The 19,112-nt window shown below is 37.7% G+C and overlaps 1 protein-coding gene across 6 annotated transcripts in view; it reads left to right on the forward strand.

Annotated features, from left to right (window-relative positions):
• The window catches only part of EPS15 (epidermal growth factor receptor pathway substrate 15), a 68,873-nt gene that overhangs the window by 43,337 nt on the left and 6,424 nt on the right, over nt 1-19,112 (forward strand). For all 6 annotated transcript variants that reach the window (XM_021529282.3, XM_021529273.3, XM_077785356.2 and 3 more), the window contains 11 exons: nt 4,245-4,317; nt 8,921-9,082; nt 9,684-9,881; nt 11,721-11,918; nt 12,479-12,553; nt 12,892-12,982; nt 14,264-14,299; nt 15,129-15,265; nt 16,886-16,955; nt 18,153-18,229; nt 18,728-18,890. In XM_021529282.3, the coding sequence (XP_021384957.2) occupies nt 4,245-4,317; nt 8,921-9,082; nt 9,684-9,881; nt 11,721-11,918; nt 12,479-12,553; nt 12,892-12,982; nt 14,264-14,299; nt 15,129-15,265; nt 16,886-16,955; nt 18,153-18,229; nt 18,728-18,890 (1,280 nt within the window). The remainder of the gene's footprint in view (nt 1-4,244; nt 4,318-8,920; nt 9,083-9,683; nt 9,882-11,720; nt 11,919-12,478; nt 12,554-12,891; nt 12,983-14,263; nt 14,300-15,128; nt 15,266-16,885; nt 16,956-18,152; nt 18,230-18,727; nt 18,891-19,112) is intronic.

A 19,112-nucleotide genomic window follows, 5' to 3' on the forward strand; every position in this document is an offset into this window, starting at 1 on the left:
AACATGAAAGCCAGGCTGTTTGAGTCTGTTTTTTTTTCCTTACTGTGAGGTATGAAGGAACCATGGCCCTGAAAAAGTTACTGCTTCCATTTCTTGAGAGGAAAATATGCATTGACAATTATTTTAAATTGAATGATACTAGATTGTTGAAGATAGGGTAGAAGCAACTCTTAACGTGTATTTGTTTTTAGAAAGGGGAAATTTACTTTGATATGAATTAGAGGTTCAGAACAGATGGGGATTAACAGTGTGCTAAATGTAGGAAACTTTTAATCTTTGATGAATCCACATTTCTATTACAACTGGTGAAGTACACTTTCAGACTTGATAGTTGTCATATAAAAATGTAATTTAAACTGAAGTTATTTTTGTTCATTATTAAACAAAATAGATTTTCGCTGTTGGGATTCAATATATATTAAGACTTCTAGTCTCTGGCTCCATTGAGAAGTGTCCAAGAGCTACATTTCTGAGACCCAGTAATAGGATTTGAACCTATTTTTGAAGTGCACTTCAAAAAACAAAGAAAAAAAAAAGGCAGGAGAGGAAGTGGCCAAAAGAATGACAATGTGTGGAGAACAGCTTTTGGAGAGACTGTGCAAAGAATACAGAGGTGATGTCTTTGTGGCTCAGCAGTTTGTGTGGGAAAGAGGTCTGGTGGTCAATAGCTTTGTTTATCTTACTTTGATGAATACAATGTCAGGAAGGTGGGGGTTGAGGATCAGATGAAGAATAAAATGCAGAACACGTATTAGGGAGGATAATACCCCTCTGGTGGGGGGAATGATCTGCCTTGGGACATTGTGGAACCTGCATCATTTTGAGCCTGTTTGCACTGCTGTCTCTAGATTCTGTTTCAGTTGCACTATATGTTTAGAAAGATATTTAAACCTTTTCTTGATCAACATGGTGGGAGGCTGGACCATTCTTTTTCAAGCCATAAAACCTTTTCCTTCCCCAGCAAACCCAGCTTTACTTTTTTGCTTTCAAAGTTAGTGTTGGCACACAAATTCATGGAATTTCTTCAGTCTTTACTGACTGAAGAATCAATACATTCCTCTTTAAGCAGAGGAGTAGTTGGGCTTAACTTGGGATATCTCACCAGAGATGTCATCCTTCACATATGCTGGATAGCAACATTTAAATCATCTTGAAGTATAAATCTGGTTAAAAGGACCATAAAGCTTGTGAGTTGGTCTCTTAATAGCAATGAAAGAGCAAAACAACCCCCAGAAAAACAGGACAATCTCTCCCTGCCATACACTTGCATCAAACCTTTGTTTCAAATTCCAGAGATCGACATTACTTTAGCAAAGAACTTGAATGTAGGATAGATCATTTCTTCTCAACCTCTGGTTTGCAAGTAACTGAGCTGTTGCAGCAGAAGAGGTTGTGAGTAACAAATGTTAGAAGAAACAAGGCAAACCCTTGGCATATTTTCTGGTATTGCCAAACTGAATTACTACGACATTAGGAATTCCCACAACTACAGATATATGTGAAAATAAGAAATATTGGGCAACTATGAGTGTAGATAATGCTACCAGCTCTGTGAGTATTCATCATCTTATTATGGAAAGAACTATGATTTTTTTGCTTTAGCATCTAAGGTGATTCAGCCCAGCCAGGGTTGAATGTTTGGCTTGAGCACCTCTGCTGACACAGGGACTTTGCAGTTCTCAACTATGACAGATATTTGCAATGTGCTGGCTCCCATTTATAAATTACTCCATTCAGAAATTAGTATTAAATTTAGTGTTTTGGTAAATCATGAAGCATCTGTATGGGAGAAACCATCTATTAGTCATTGCTTTTAGTTTATTTGATATGAGGTTCTCCCTATCTGACTGCTATTAAAATGCATAGGGAATTGTATTGCTTTCAAAAATTGACTTGAATTGGTTACAAGTGTCCTTTGTTGGCATGACCACAATTCGTATTGGGTTATTTTTTGGATGTAGTAAGGGACTTCATGATCCAGGAAATCAGTCCAACAAATCAATTTTATTAGTTGTTTTTGGTTCTTTCAGTTGCTGAACATTCCTAAAGGGGCATAGCAGATAGTTTATAAAAGAAATTGAGGTATTCAGAAGAATTTGTGAATTAAGTAGTTTTGTGTTGTCTTTTCTTTGAAACAAAGAGGCATTTCTGGGGGGAGGATGGGATGTGTTATGTGCAGACTATATACACTCAGATTGTTTTCCTTTGCCTGAGACTGCTGCTAAGCTTTTCTTGTTCTGCCTGACAATACTTCTTTCACTTGCTTCTTTCCAATTCATTGTTTGTGCTTTGATTTGGCTCATGGAAGTGCCAGTGGGTGGGTGTTGTATCCTGTTGCTTAGTCCAGATTGCAGGGATTTAGGTACCTGGCTTTTGTTGAAATACAAAGGAAGTGATCTGCATATCTGACAGTCTCAGGCACATCAGTGACAGGAATGTATAAATGCTATATATTAACCAAACATACCTGTGTGCAGTTCTATTTCTTGCTCATTTTTCCCACCCCAGCAAGAAAAATAACAAGTATTTGTTTTCTTACTCTTTTTTTATCATCAGTCAGGAAGAATATATATTAATGTTGGCTGTGCTTGATGGGTGTTTGTTGAGGGCTTGAAGGTATTTTTCAGGCTGATTTGTACATAGACCTGTAGAAGTGCTTTACTGAGACCTTTGTTCATGGGAAATTATGGAAGCCAAAGCAACAGAGCTTGTTTCAAGCCTGTGTTGAAATGCTTTATATAGCTAAGTACAACTATGCTACAGATGCTTACTGAGTTAGAGGAGTGTTTTGTAGCTTTGATTGAAAAGGTAAAGATTTTTTTAGAATTTCCAGTTTCTGATGACTGGAGAGTGATGAATTTTATGAAATTTATGATATTTATTTTATTAATTTTATGGAAGTGTGATCCTTTATTTTGAAGGATCACACTTAACAGAATAATTAGCCTTGATCTTCAAAGTTCCTCTTTCCACATCTTTCCTTTTCCTTCCATTTAAACTTACCCTTTGGGCATAATCAGGAAGTTGTTCTTTTATCAAATAATGAGAAAAATAATAGCAGAGTATAATCTATAGTAATTATTTGTCAGATCAAATATTAATTTAAGATCTAACATCTGGGTTCTTTTTATTTTTCCATTGTGTGTGGTTTAGCAGTAAACTAAAACTTTCTCAGTTTGCGTAAAGAGCTTAGAGTAGATCTGCTTTACTTCAACACAGAAATGCTTTCTTCTGTATCAAATAAGAGTTTTAGATTGACAATCTGCTGCTATTAAAATATGAAGCTTCAGAATTTTGGTTTATACCAGTAATACAATCTAATAGCTTTTCACTATGGTATTTCATTTAGAAATGTTAGGTTTATTGTTCAAATTGTAACTTCAGTGTGTGTGTTGGTTTATTAGCAGAGACCTTATGAAAGTACGTATCTACAGAAGATTGTGTAAAACCTGTAATGCTTAATGCTTTTCTGCATCTACAAATGGAGAAAAGATTCCATATGCTGTCTAGAGAGAAACACTCATGATTTTTTAATAACAGTAACACTTCTGAGTTGTATGCATTTGTTCCCCTTCTTAAAGCTATTGTTATGTCTGACTGATGAGAATTTATTGATGATAATTCCCCTGTCATCAGCAGTCACTTAGACTTGAATAAATGTCTGTAGAGGCAGGCTTGATATGACACAGCAGATCATCTTGTGTGGAGTGTCTGAGCAGATTGTGATTCCAGCAAGCCAAGCCAACCTTCCTGCTCCTGCCTGAGCTTCCTAAGAGACAAATCCAAAATCTGCCAGCCAAAGGGCATTAATGGGCTCGGCTGGCCTGTGGGAGTGTTCCCTGGCTGCTGTGAGCATAGGCATGGCTGTGTTTGCAGGGGTTAATAGATGGAATCTGATGCAATCCCTCCCACTTTTCCTAGCAGTTTTCATTAGACAAGTGCTCCATAGCAACAGTGAGATCACTGGAGACAGTATTTCATTGATTTCTGCCTCCCGCCCCCTTCCATTTTTGAGCCATTCTTATCACTGGAGTGCAGTTGGTGGAAAGACAGGGGGGTTTATGCAGAACACTTCTGTGGGCTTCTGTCTTGTAAATAATTTGGAAAGCAGAAATCCCTCACATCTTTTTTGTTTAATGTTTCACTATGTATTTAAAGAGAGATACAGGCTTAGGGGGCTGGATAACTGTACCTGCTGTAGCTGATGTTCTTAAGTATTCTTGCATTGTTTGCTGGTCTTCCAGGGAAAAGAATAATGTAGAGCAAGACCTCAAGGAGAAAGAAGATGCCATCAAGCAGAGGACAAGTGAGGTCCAGGTAAATAAACCACCAAATTATTGTTCAGACACCTGATATTGCTGAATTGCACCATGTGCTGTTTTAATGACAGTGGGATTACTGAGTCTTTAGATCATGTCACTTATCCAGTAAAAAGAAAAAAAATGGTAGCTAAGAAAAAGAATATACTTTGAAGTGTATTTTCTATATGATTTTGGGTTTGTTTAGGTGTGTATATTTATATAAATGTGCAAGATCCTATAGGCTATATAGCATGTGCATGGAGTTTTAAATGAAAAATATTACAAAAGGCTAGATTTTTCTTTCTTTTCTTTAAGCAAGATTATCTACTGTGTAATTAAAACTAAAGAGGACACTGTAGCACTGTAAATTAATTAATAAACTTAAGTGGCTGAATTAAAAGGGCTTGTGTATCAGGCTGCTTCTGCAGAGGCACAGTAATTACCAGCTAGGGAGAAATGTTGCTTCAAATTAGTTTTGCCTAATATAAGTGAATTTTAAAAAGAATCTGTTGATTTTTATTTGAAAGGATGATATTGAATTTCTTGAATATCTGAAAATCTAAATTTACATGTGTTTTGCAGATGTTAAAAATTATGCAGTCAGCATCAGTGTTTAGAGTGCTGACAGACTAGCCAAGCTCTGAATTAAATATTGCAAAGCAATATTAAATTGTTAAATCAGTTAAATTTTCAGTTGCTGTTGTAAAAAAATACCTTGTGTGATATCTGACCACTTATATTTATTTCTAAATTTATTTTAAGAATCTATCATTTTCCATAATCTTTACTTAAGAGCAAATAATGCGAGATTTTGGCATTTCAATTTTGCTGGGGCTGAAAAGGAGCTAATGTGCTACAAGAGTTGTGAATTTTCTGCAGGGTTATTTAATATCCTTGGAGCCTGGATGATAATTAATAGTGTGACCTTTGAGGAGATAATCAGATGCTGGCCTGTTGGTCATGCTGGCAGCAGCTCCAGCAGCTGCAGGAATGCGTGTGGAAGTTGCCCATGCCTGTGCTCCACGGTCATTCCCCTCCCCACCCTGCAGATTCCCTTTCTCACTGTTCACAGAATTCTCAGGGGCATTCCTGGCTTTGCACACAGGATTATTTTGTTGATGTCTTCTGGAATCATGTGAGGGTTGAGTTCTTCGGTGCCTTTTTATCAAGCTTAAAAACCTTACCTTGAATGTTCCAGCGTCATCCATGTGTGTTTGATAGGCAGTAGCATCACACAATACCCTGAGTCTCTGCATCCTGAGCAGTGGTGCTGGGAGCAGCTGTCTCAGGTCTTTAACCTGTTAGTGGTCACACAAGCTATTTGTTAAATATCGTTAGAGTTCTGCCAGTCTGCAGAGAAGGAACAATCTATTATTGGCTTGTCTGAAAAATGAGAAACCTCCAGGATCAAACAGGAAATGGCTGCAGCATTTATTTAATCTGGTGGCCCTTTATCTTTTCTTATTCCTGACTGGTGGAGGACCTGCATGTTTCAATAAACTTTCTAGAACTTCAAAGAATAATGGGATGGATTAAGGATATCTTTCCTTCATGCATTTTTCTTTTGGTTTTATTCTAATGAGGACATTTCTAAAGATGGTCTACCAAAAAAACAGTTTGCTGTCACGTGCCTCCTTGTTTCAAGCTAATTTTGTGGCATGACACTTCAGGGCTTCTGATACCAGAATTCTTTCCACAGACCTATTTGTAATCTCAAATATAGCCATGGTCAGTGATCAGTCAGACTGATTTGTATAGGAGGAGGGAAAGAATGACAGTTTTTTTTTCTTCTATAAAATAATTTCTAAACTGTGTAAATAGGTACTAAAAAGCAAAGGCAGAAAAAGAGTTTTAAAGAAGATGTAGCATATTGATGGGGTTTAATGTGCTTGTTAAACTATCAGCTCTTTAGTAGCAGAGACTAAGAGGTGGTTCCTCAAAGTTACATGAACCAAGTATCCCTCAGAATTGGATTTTCTTTTTCTCTATTGCAGTGCACTCATGCCATTAGCAAGTCAATGAAGATTCACTTTTCTGTCCTCTCGCAGGCTTGACATTTTCTAGCACATGAATTGTCTTGGGAAGGACAGGCTGGCAAGCTATTAAATCCATTGTCCATGGAAATACAGATTCCTAAACTTTCCTTATCCAACACTATATTGGCATAAAGAGTTACAATGATCATGAATCTAATACAAGGATTGTTATTACCATCAGAATGGCAGTCTGTAACACCTCAAATATCTTAGTGGTTTTCATTTAGAGTCTTGTTCAGTGCTGCTGTTATGCTGAAGGGTGTTCTTTGAAATTGAAGCTTAATTACAGCCTGGTTTACTTCATGAAGAGGCATCTTTGAGTATGATAGCAAGTTTTATGTGTTGTATCTACTGCAGCCTTTAATTCTGGAGAGATTAGGTGCATATGTGAACAGAAACCACCCCAGGTTTTGGGTTTGGTTGGGTTTTTTCCTTCTTTTCTCTTCTGGCAGCCATCAGGCTTAGTTAGGTCTCTTCAGTGCTTCTCTACTGCTGTGCCTAGGACAGACGAAAGTGGAGGTGATCTATATTTAGCTTATGTGGATGTGAATTCTTGATTCCTCTAGGAAAAAGGAGGCTGAAGTCTCTTTAAGCTGTTACTTTTTTCCTCCACTGCTTGTGTTAAGTGTCAGCTGATCCTTGCTTTTCAAAACCATGTGAAAATGAAAGGATCAAGAGTGTCCCAATTATTCAAGTCAGTAGCTGCTCTGAGAGCTTTTTGTTTGCACACTGGTTTTTCTCTCATGGCTTAGAAATAACCAGTATTTTTCCTAGTCTTACTGCTGTATACTGACATACTCTTCACTGGAATTCAGATTTTATTTGGGGGGGTTTTTGTGGGGGACTTTTTGTGTTTTGGTTTGGGAGATTTTGCATGGTTTTGTGGTTGATTTTTAACATAAAAGCATCTCAGATGTATCTTTGGGTAGCCCTCCAGCTGTCTTGAGGTTACCTAATTCCCCAGCATCTGACTGCTGCATCATATGCCTTTCTATTCCTATCTGGTTTTTTGTCCTCATTATGTGGAGGTGTTAGCACACAACACATGGATAAACTGTCCTCCTCACCAAAAAGAACCCAAACAAAACACTCCTAGAAAAGGAGAACAGGACTGTACCTTAGAGCAGCTCACAAATGTATGATCCAAGCAGAATTTCACATCTGCTTTCTTTCTTTTCCTCCTTATTTTTTTTTGCTCTCTGTTCATTTTTTAGCTGTTGATGATTCTTCCTGAAATTGCTGTATTTTCTCAGAAAGGCTGCAATCTTCTATTTTCATCTAATACTTTTCCTTTTGTATTAATCCTTTTTGATCTCCCTGTATTTTCTCTTCCTCTTGATTTTGACAATTCTTTCTTCTTCCTGCATACTTTCCTTGACATGTTTTTCAGTCTTGTCTCTGCAGCTTATTGAAGTATAACCATTTATGTTGCTCAGAAATTAACTAATTATTTTTTGATGCTACTTAATATACTTAAAACACAAGACACATACTTGCTGCTCTTTCATAAATCAGAAGACTCCATATTGTTGTGTATGAAATGTGCATTTTTTACCTGTATTGGTATATAGAAAATAAATTTTTGGCTGATCCTTGCAAAACTGGGGGCAGGAATGTCCTAGGAGGCAGTACATTTGGGTTAATGGTCTTTTACCATGCTCCAAAAAACAGTTCCTATTTTTGGCCATGTGTTTTTGAAGGGGAAGGAGTAGAATAAAGGATTTCTATTATGACAAAATCCCTGAATGTTTTGGGTTGGAAGGGGCCTCAAAGCCCATTTCATTCCAGCCCCATGTCATGGGCAGGGTCACCTCCACTATCCCAGGTTGCTCCAAGCCCTGTCCAACCTTGCCTTGGACACTTCCCGAGATGGGGCAGGCACAGCTTCTCTGGGCAACCTGTGCCAGGGCCTCAGCACCCTCACAGGGAAGGGTTGCTTACTAATGTCCCATCTAAACCTGCCCTCTGTCAGTGGGAAGCCATTCCCCTGTGTCCTGGACTCCATGTCTTGATAAAAAGTCCATTTGCGACTTTCTTGCAAGCCCCTTTTTGCTGCTGGAAGGGGCTTTAAGATCTTCCTGGAGCCTTCACTTCTCCAGGGTGAACAACCCCAGCTCTCTCAGCCTTTCTTGATAGCAGAGGTGCTCCTCCCCTCTGACCATCTTCATGGACTCCTCTGGGCTCACTCCAACAGGTCCATCTTCTTAACAAGAAACTCAGTAAAACATAGTGCTAAAGCACAGGATAGAGACACTGCAGCAGCCTGAATAAAGACAGCTTTGAAATTCAGAATGAAAACCTGACCTCTGTGTGAGGAAAACAGTGCATCTGTGTGTTGGTGTATGATCTCAATACTTCAGTGAGATTTGTTTTACTGAAGAAAAGCAAAGACAAACAAGCTGATTATTTTTATGTCATTGAATTAGAATCTGAAAGTGCTTGTTTGTCTGATATCCATGTGAGCTTCTGGAAGATAATTTGTTGATACTTTGAAATCTGGGTTAGCACTGCAGTTTGTACTGTGGAATTCAGTGGTTAAGGGGAGAGAAGGAACAAATGTCAAGCTGATGTGTTTTATTTCAGGATCTCCAGGATGAAGTAAAGCGGGAAAGCAGTAATCTGCAGAAGCTGCAAGCTCAGAAACAGGAAGCACAGGAAACCCTTAATGATCTTGATGAGCAGAAGGCCAAGTTGGAAGAACAACTTAATGACATCAGGCAGAAGTGTGCAGAAGAGGCCCATTTGGTAAGCTCTGGTGGCCAGTGCCCTTGGGAAGCATAACTGCCTTGCCTTGAAGAACTCAGCCTTGCAGAGTTACAGTTGTTGGGGCAGGAAAAAAGCTGTAATGAATAAAATAGCCTGAGTGTCAAGGTTTTGTGACCAACAAGAGCATAGGAGATACATCACTTCCTTCAGTGTTCCTAATTTAGTGTCAGTCTGTCAACAAACATATTGAGATATGAGACAAATAAGTCTTAAAGCAGTTAGCAAAATTATGTTACAATATAAATGTAGTTAGAACCACTGATTACTGGGATTGATTTCTTAGTGGTCAAAACAATATCATCTTATGTAGCTATTGTATTACTTTAAGATATGAAATTATCTTCTCAATGCTAGAAATATCTGTGTTGGTTAGAAGAACAGCTAAAACACTCTCTTCTTATTGTGACCAATAGGGAATTAACTATTCTCATTGTTCATTTGGGTATGAACTATAACCTCTGCAATAGCTATGAGAGTTTTTACTTTTTCTGATCATAAATAATAGTATTTGGATGTGTTTGGAAGTGTTGTTTGGGTTTTTGATTTTTTTCTTTTACTTTAAATACTATTCATGCTTTAGATTGCCATGCTAAAGGCTGAAATAACAAGCCAGGAATCAAAGATTTCAGCTTATGAAGATGAACTGACCAAAGCCCAAGAGGAGCTGAGTCGCCTGCAGCAAGAAACTGCAGAGCTTGAGCATTGCATAGAGTCTGGGAAAGCACAGCTGGGACCTCTTCAGCAACATCTGCAGGATTCACAACAGGAAATCAATTCAGTAAGGCAGTGTGAAAGACCAACCCCCCAAAAAATATTTTGAGCTGGCAGTCTTTAGTGTGGTTTGCCTTAAAGGGAAGGCGTTGTTTCCTTTATTCTTCACTGTTTGCTCATGTCTTTAGTTACTTACACATGTGTTCTGTGGTAGAAGTTGTTAGTTTTAGAGTCTGACTTAAGTTACTCTAGATACTTCATGGTCTTTCTCCAAGTTTATTAATTAAAGGGTTTAATTTATTATTGTCCATAAATAATTTGTCATAATGTAATGAGTGAAAAATGGATAATGCAGACTTAAATTCTCTTTGTCCAGTAGTTTCTGAAGTTTTCATCCTCCATAGCCTCAGGCTTACTCTCACTATTCTTTAATTGAAGTGAAGTTGATATAAAATTACTGATAGCATTTACTTAGTGCATTGTTGAGGGGGAAGAGTGAGGTGGATGGAAGAAGAAATTGGGTTGAGATGAGACACTGAGAGGCAGAGAGCCCTGTGCTTTCAAGTGGCTGCTGTTGCACACTTCCAGTTTCCCGCTGTAATCAGTGATTCGTTATAACTTCAATGATGAGCTTGCACACCCTTTCCTCATGGTTCTCCTTCCCTGCTGCCAGCTGTGTTATGTGTTAGCCACTCACACTGGTACCAAGTTGAAAACAAAAGACAAAGCCTACCTTTGAACCCTAGAAATGGCTGACTTCAGAGTTGGTCATTTCACACAATTCGCATCTGTAGCTTGCTAACAACACTTAAAACAGTCATAATTTTAAAATACGGCTTTTGGTTTGGAAACTGGGATTTAAACAAATGGATTTTTTTCATAATTTCATCACAGCTGGAAAGATGGTTATACCACTACAGTGTTTTTATATGGCAAGAGATGGTTGCCATGAACAGATTTGAGACTGATAATATAAGTGGTTATGCTTGACTGTACTACAGACTTTTTTTCACTAGGTTTTATAGCAGTACTCCTGATTTTATTGCTCTTGATTTCTAAATAAGGAATAGTAGGTGTTTTGGTGCTTTAGGCAAGATAATCTAATGGCTGCTCTGTGGTCAGTTAACTTGCAAGAAACCTGATGGTGTCTTTGCTGACACCCCAATAACTCTATTAGTTGGCTGACCTAGCAGAGTTCAGTGGGATTTATGCACCCAAATATCTGATTAGGTTTATTCTTTTGCAAAACCTCCCAGCTGCAGTAATTCCTTCATAACTGGCAGGTTAGTTGTAAATGTGTGCTGCATTATACATCTTGCTGAAATAATAACATATGAATATAAGTGTCTGCTTAGGAAGATATACTTGGCTTTTGTAGACTTCAGAAGTCATGTGGGAGATGATAATGAAATCATAGTGTTCCTTCTTGGAAGATGAGAATTCTGATAAAGCAGCCTTTTTAATTTTGAGTTTAAGAAAATTGCAAATACATAATCTAGGAAAAAAACCCAAATCACACACACACACAAACCCATGTTGAAAACAAAAATAAGAAAAAAAAAGCCTAACCATAACTCCCCAGCAAAACCAACCAAACAAAAAACCCCTGAAACCTTTGCAACTTTCTGATGAGTTTGAATAGCAACAAGTCTTGGTGTTGCCAGTGACACAGTCTTCTTCCTTGGCAAAAGGTGTGTTCTTCAACCATTCTGCACTTCTGCTAAATAAAATTTCTGCTTATCTCTCAAATTTCACCCTTTATTTGACAGAACAGGTTTTTATTATATTTGCTTTTGAAAATAAGATTTTCAGACATACATCACCCACCTTATATTTAGGAGGGATGCCATTTACTAGCTTCCATGTGCTGCCATACTGATGCTAATACATGTAATTCTGTTTACAGGTGCAGACAAAGCTTCTTGAGCTGAAAGAACTGGAAAATAACCAATTTAGTTGGCACTCTCAGCCCCATGGTACACTTGTTAATGGAACTGTGGATCATTCTAGTCTTAGCAACAGCAGCAGTGAAACTGCAAACCTTAATGAGAATGCTGAGAGGGAAAGTATAGCAGAAGAGGAGCAAACAAACAGTGTGTCTCCAGTGAGTAGGGTTTTGCCTACTTGATCACGATGCAATGCAGCTGTGAAGTTGGAATAAGTTATGAATGTCCCAAGATTAATTATGTTTTTAAACACTTACACAACTGAATTATCAGAGTGTTTTTCTGAGGGATTGTGTTTTCTCATATCTGAAAGTTCATAAGCAGAAAAGGGGGTAATTTTAGTTTGCCTGTAAAGTAGCAGTAACATTTTTTTCTGTATTTATTTTCAAAGCAAAATATCATAAATTGAATAGCAGAATTAACATTAAAGAAGCGCAGCTGTCTCCATTTGGTGCAACGAGAGCAAAATAAGGAAAAGTACAGAAAATCTAAAACTGTCTTGCTTTAAATGTTCCTCCTTATGTCTCAGTAGATTCATGATTCATTTATTTTTTTAGAACTTTTACAAGTTTATGGAACACTAAAATGTGTGCTATAATAAGCATGAACCTCTTGAAGTATGTTTTTATATATTCTGTGATTCCATTTAAAACTTAAAATTTTATTGTGCAGTCTTGTATTCACTTATTTATGGTGAATTGCTTTTACCCTTGTACAGGTAAGGAATAGTCCTGAAACAGCAGTTTCAGTAGGAGAAGAGAAAGAGACCCCAGCAGCAACTGTTACCAAAAAAGTGAGTTTCTTCAGGTTTGGGGGAGGAAAAAGTAGGTTAAAAAAAATCCTGGTTAAACTGTTTCAAGCTTGCATGATGGTCATATAACAATAGAGGAATAATTGTCACTTCCTACTGGTTTTATTTAGTGTGATATCTTGAAAACATTTAATGTCATGTAGCAGGCAGGTTGTTGAACAATATTTTGGATCTTCATTGATGAATTGTATAGAATTCCAGCTGTCTCTTTGCTTTAAACTTTAAGAAACCACTGAATGGCAACAGGAGATGACTTAAGTGTTCTTCATCCTTGCAAGTCTTAAAATTTTAATATGTTTTTCTCTGTCTGCATTGCCCAGGAAGATCCATTTGATGCTGATTCTCATCCGTTGCCCGATCTAGTTTCTGAAGCCAGCTTAGAATTCTTCCAGTCTGACCCTTTTGTTGGCAGTAAGTAAACATTTCTCTCTTAAGTACAGATTTGAAGAAACAGGTCTTGTGTGAATGCATCAGACCTGTCTTCACCTTGAGACTGCTCTTTATAGGATAAATCTGAAGATGTGTGGGTGATGTGGGTGACAGAAGCGTGGAACCCATAGCGTTACAGAAATAGAAGTGATAGAAATGAGAGTTCTGGGGTCTTTCTCCTTCCTTGATCTGGACTTCCTAATGAGCTCTGAAAATTGCTCCTTTCCCTCTTTGCTCTTCCTGAGGACTTTCCTTCCCCATCCCCTCCCTGTCTGTGCCCTGGTGGCATTTTGGCTACAAGGGTGTGGGCAAGCTTATGATATGTGTGGTGTCACTGATCTGACTGACAGCCCCTATCCACAAACAGGTCAGAGGAGGGTTCTCTGTGCTGTGGGGAGGATGTGGGTGGTTCAGAATGAATGGCTGTGGCCTACTTGTGGGGAGTTTGGCTCTCAGAATAAGGTAATGTGGAGCTGCACCATCTGTTCATCTTGTGGAAGTGCTGGGCTTTATTTTAAGAACTTGCCATTGACGAATGATGTTGCTCTGTTCTTATTTTTTATGGAAGGAATGATCTGCCTATATGGAACCAATTGAGGAAGGGGAGTTAATTTGAATTAACTGCTGAAGCAGATGTTTTCAGCCACATTAATATGATTTTACATGCTTTCAGATCAACATGGTCTGATCAATTTAGCTTGTATTGCTTTGAAAGGAAAATAAGCTAAATTTGTTTCAGATCACTTGGCTTCTGAAAGAATGTCAGTGCAGATTGAATATTTCTAATGAATAAATTAAAATAATTTAAAACAGCTTGAATGTTTCTGTGTAGATACTGCTTGATTTTTGTTTATATTGAAGTGGTCTTACAGCACGTGACAAGGCCTTTCTTTCAGAAGAGAAAAGATCTGTCTGTTAAGAACCAAACTTCTGGGCTTTGACCACTCAGTGTATTCAGGGGTAGATACCCACAGCTAAGAGACAGGACATCTGTCTCTCAGATGTACATGAAAAAGTAAAAAGAGTTAGGATCATGCATCCAATACTGAAGTGAACACTTACGAGCCACCATCCACAGTGTCTGTGACAATTAAACAAACCTGGGACTCATCTCAGTGGCTGGCCTGGATTACTGCAGTGGTAATACTGCATAATGTTTGTGGGCAACAGCCAGGGGAAATGCAGCCTGGAGATGGCTGATTCTGTGTGAGTTTCATGATGGTAATAAGCAGTTTAATAAATATTTGCTTTTCTTTTGAACAGATGATCCCTTCAAAGATGACCCTTTTGGAAAAATTGGTAAGTAACTTTATAACTCATAATGTGTTTGTTTTTCTAAATGGTTCTTGCTAGTGTGGAAAATTGTCACCACTTTCAGAGAAAAAAAGTAGGTGGAAATGCCACAAAAAGTCGTGATAGAATATATGTGACATTAACACCTGGCCTCTTGTGTAAAACCTTTTCAGAGAAGTCCATTGCCAGTGAATTTTGCTCTTGTTAGAAGTTTGGATTTAAGTATTTGAAGGTGATGAACAAAAGGCCCAAAACACTTGCTGCCTGCTTTATTTGCAAAGTAGTAGGACTGTGCTCTTTTAAAGATTCTTAACACACCAACTTCCTTCAGAATCAAGTAATTGAGGAGGTGGGAAATCTCTCTTTAGATTGACTGTATAGGGAATGTTATTGAATTGTTTCCTTGATCCTGAGTGGAGTTACTGGTGGCAAAAAAAACCCAAATAACCAGTGGGAAAGCAATAGTAAAGAACGGTTGAACACCAAGTGCCAAATAAGAAACATCAATGGGCCTTGGGAAGTGCAGGAATGGGCAGGAGAGTTCTTAGGAGCATTAGGTTCTGTGTAATGCTTCATTTTTAGGGATTTGGTTAAAGAGCCTATATGCTGAGATGATTCTGGAACTGCTGTTTTCATGATGTGCAGAAAGCCTTGTCTTGTCTGATGTTTTGAATCACAGAATACAAATTATTCACAGGCAAATTTCATACTTGAAAGGTCCTTGGTCGTAAATGTGCCACTTTGTAGCAGTATGAATAAGTGATACATTGTTTAGTTTTTAGGATCTCAGCTAAGTAAAGCAAACAGAAATATTAGGGGGATGTTTATTTTTTAGATCCCTTTGGTGGTGACCCCTTCAAAGGCTCAGACCCTTTTGCAGCCGACTCTTTCTTCAAACAATCCTCCACCGACCCTTTTGTGACTGCTGGCACTGATCCATTTAGTTCTGCAGACAGCAGTAATAATACCACAGTAAGTATGGTGTCACACCTTTTACTCCTTTCTCTATGTGATTTGGACAAAATAACCTGTTTTGTACATTTAGATATGCTTTAAAAAATTGATACTCAGAAATCATATAAAGGTTACTTCTGATTCCCCAGCTCTATCTTGTCTGTGTCATATTTTTAGAAATAGTCATAGATGAAATAGAAGCAAAAATAAAAACATTTTAAAAGTATTTCATTGTGGATCTTCATTGCTCCAAGCTAAGAACATTTGACAGTAACTACTTGAGCTCTGTCATTATTTAACAATGACTTAAGCTCTGTTAAGCTTTAGAGCTCTCCAACATGATAGAACATAATAAATGGAAAGAAAGCCAGAATCAACTTCACCAAGTTATGTTCAGACACTTGATTTTTGCCTCCACATACTATAGGATCAAGAAATATGTGCTGTATTTTTAATCTGAAATCTGATGTGATATATGGGGTTTCACCTCAGAAAAGTCAGATTTTTCTATAGGTGTATGTTTAGGTTTTGGTGTGGTTTGGATTTTTTTAGTAAGAATCACCAAAGGTCTCTTGTAATGTGGAGATGCTTACTGAACGTACCTCTTCCAAGGGTACTTCAGTCTAACTTTTAGCTCACATTATAAATGAGCAGGTACTGAATAGTCTTGAGCCTTTAATAAGGCAGAGTTCAGCATAAAACTCTCTCTGGTGTAGACTAGAACTTGTTGAATATGTAATATTTAAAGCTGATAGGCAAACAATTTAAGCAGCTGAAATTCTTTGTGCCATTAACTTTGTCTCCATTCTTTTGCCATGTCCTTTCCTTTTCAGTGGTGTTTCTGTTCATACCTCACTTACAGCTCTGTGTGTGCATAGAACATGCACAGGCATATATAAAACTCAGATACATCTGGATTAAGAAGCAAGTTAAGGGGCTGTGGAGTGTGCCTGAGGGGGACCCACAGCAGCCAAGAGTGAGAAATCACTGCACCTTGCAGTGATGGTCCTGCCCTTCCCCATGGTGTGCACATTGTGCAGATCTCAAGGTCATATTACACACCACAGCCTACACCTCCAGCATTAAAAATTAGTTTTTTCCTTCTAGATTAGTGTTCTGTAGTACTCAGCATACTATCCTTTTCCAAGTCTTGATGTTCTAATGTAATCAATTCTTGGTCGTATTGCAGTCCCAACAAATTAAAAAACAGGGAGCTCAGAACTGTGGTGTGGGATTAGCAGTGGATTCTTGAGATCTGTACTTCAGAACTGAAGTTATGCATTCACTCTAAATACTTTACCACACCTCTCTGGAGTTTAAAATCTTACACCTCCCTGAAGATGGCTCCGGTTGTAGAAATCTGAGACCTAAATGAGCAGTAGAGTAGTAATATGTTGCATTAGCTGTTACCAAGTACATTGCACATATTGTACCTTTTTCCCATCCTTTCAAAGTATTAATCAAAACAGAGAGGAAGAGTTTCTATTAATAAGCTTGTTTACTGATGCTGATAAAAGCTATTTCCAGAATGTGTTATCTTACAACTTCTAAACTAAAATAAATGGTGACTGTATTCTTAGATTGACGAATCTTTTAAGCTGAAAACAAATTTCCCTCCAAAGGAATTTTTTATTTTAGACAGAGATATCAAAGAAGAATGACCCTTTTGCTCCTGGTGGAACTACTGTCACTACATCAAATGATCTAGGTAAAAGTAGATTGTACATATAAAGCTTCTTGGGTTTTATTTTTGCTTTTACTTGCTTTTGTTTCTAGTCTTATAACTGAATTTGCAACAGAGAGTTATAGGGATTTCCCATGTTTTTTGAATTTTCCCAAAAAGTGTGACATAAAGTGCCTGTTTTCAGGGGAGGAAGCTTGTAACCCAAAATTGACTCTATTTATAGTGTGTATCACTGAAGACTGATTCCACAAAAACTGTTCCTCTGCTTTACTAAAACTGTGACAGTATCCCGATCGAAGTGTTTGGATTATTTGGATGGTTTGTACTGCTTCCCATGAGGGTTGTTTTCAGAGATTTCATGTTACTGTCTGAGTAACATCAGAATAGCTCTGCACTAAGAGAGCAGATGTGGAATACAGTAACTTCTCCACTGAGATTTTTTACTGCTCAAGTTTGCTCCTTCTGTGACCCTCTCTCATATGAGAGCTAAAGATGTTTCAGGGAAGTCTCATAACTCCTGTTTTCCTAAACTGCACTGACAAGTAATAACCCAAAACAGGAATCTATGTGTGATTTTTGTATTGTAAATTCATTTTGGTTGTAAGGACAAAATGGTGGTTTTTAGAGATGCAGAAGTGAGTATGGAACTTCCTGTCTACTGTACAGTAGCAGTTTTCATGTATTTTAGGCACATGAGAATGAAAAGGTACTGTTGAATTAGACTGGGATGATATGAGGTTCAGGTATGTGATTTTACAAGTTGGTCTTCAGTCAGAAAAGAGCTCTGGTTCATGTTCATATATATATATACACAAATTTTTATATATATATGTATATTTATGGGTGTATGCACACAAAAAACACCTCTGTGTGTATATATACGTGTATCTCAGTAGAACATTTCCAGTAATATGGTTATTTGATACTTTCAGTGGAATTTAACTTTTTTTTTGATGTAGGAAAACATACCAGTATTTCTTTTGAGTTACTTCCTGTTCAGGAGATTTATTGTTCTTAATTGGAAGTTGACACTTAAGAATTTTGGAAAAAGTTACTTAATAACTTGGAGTGCTCACCTCATAAAATATTTCACTTGAATTAGTTTATGTTGCAAAAAATGTAATAGTTGCTATGTAGTAATAATAGTAGTGGGAATTTTTCTTTTCAGTCTTTTATATTTAACTTTAAATCTTATTCTTGGCTTGATTTGTGTGTATTTAGCTACAGACCCCTTTGCCTCCCTGTTTGGAAGTGAATCCTTTGAAGGTGGCTTTGCTGACTTCAGCACGCTGTCAAAGGTAATACGAAGCTGCTGCTGCTACTCACAGAAAATGCATGAAACTGCAGTGACAAGGCGAAGCTTACTCAGTTTCATTACAGTTTTGCCACTACTAAACATTTATAATGCCTGATTTGCTTGAAAAAGTGGTCTTGATAGCAAATTGTCCTGAAATTCTGTGAAGAATGCTATGTAATCTTTTTGGCTTGATAAGTATTTTCTCTCTATTTCCAGTGATACTATAATTTATTTATTTAAATTTGCTGATTTTAGCAGCAAAAGTATTTATTTTGCATGTTTAACTGCTTTCAACTTTAGAGTGTTTTACACAGTAACCATTCCTGATTTTTCTTTCTGTTCAGTCTTCTGGAGTATGTGGATATGTGTAAAAACAAACAGAAGTCTTTTCTTTAGTCTTATTCCAAACTTTGAGTTCTGATTCAATACTGTATTATTGAAGAGAATGTCCGGTAGCACTGCACTGAAAATGTGTGTGTTGCTGTTTTGTTTTTTAAAGGCCAACAATGAGGATCCCTTTAGCTCTTCCACATCAGGTTCTGTCAGCAGTGTCACCATAACTAAAAACTTGTTTGAGGAAGCACCAGCTAAAAATGAGGATGTTCCTCCTGCACTGCCCCCTAAGACAGGAACTCCCACCAGGCCCTGTCCACCCCCACCTGGTAAGAGCTGACACTGAATGTGGTAACAGTCAGCTGCTTCATGTTGGCAGAGGGACAGGAATCATGAGGGGAGGGTAAAGGGTCTGAATTTAAAATGAATGAGCAAGATGTGAAAGAAGTCCATTCCTGATCTGTTGGTTGTTTCCTCAGAGTTAAGTTTTGCATGGTGTTTATGATCAGAGTTTGGAGACACAAAGGATTTAGAAAACAGGAAAGAAGACT

The sequence above is a fragment of the Lonchura striata genome, chromosome 8 (assembly GCF_050655825.1).
Source record: "Lonchura striata isolate lonStrDom1 chromosome 8, ASM5065582v1, whole genome shotgun sequence".
NCBI classification, from domain to species: Eukaryota; Metazoa; Chordata; class Aves; order Passeriformes; family Estrildidae; genus Lonchura; species Lonchura striata.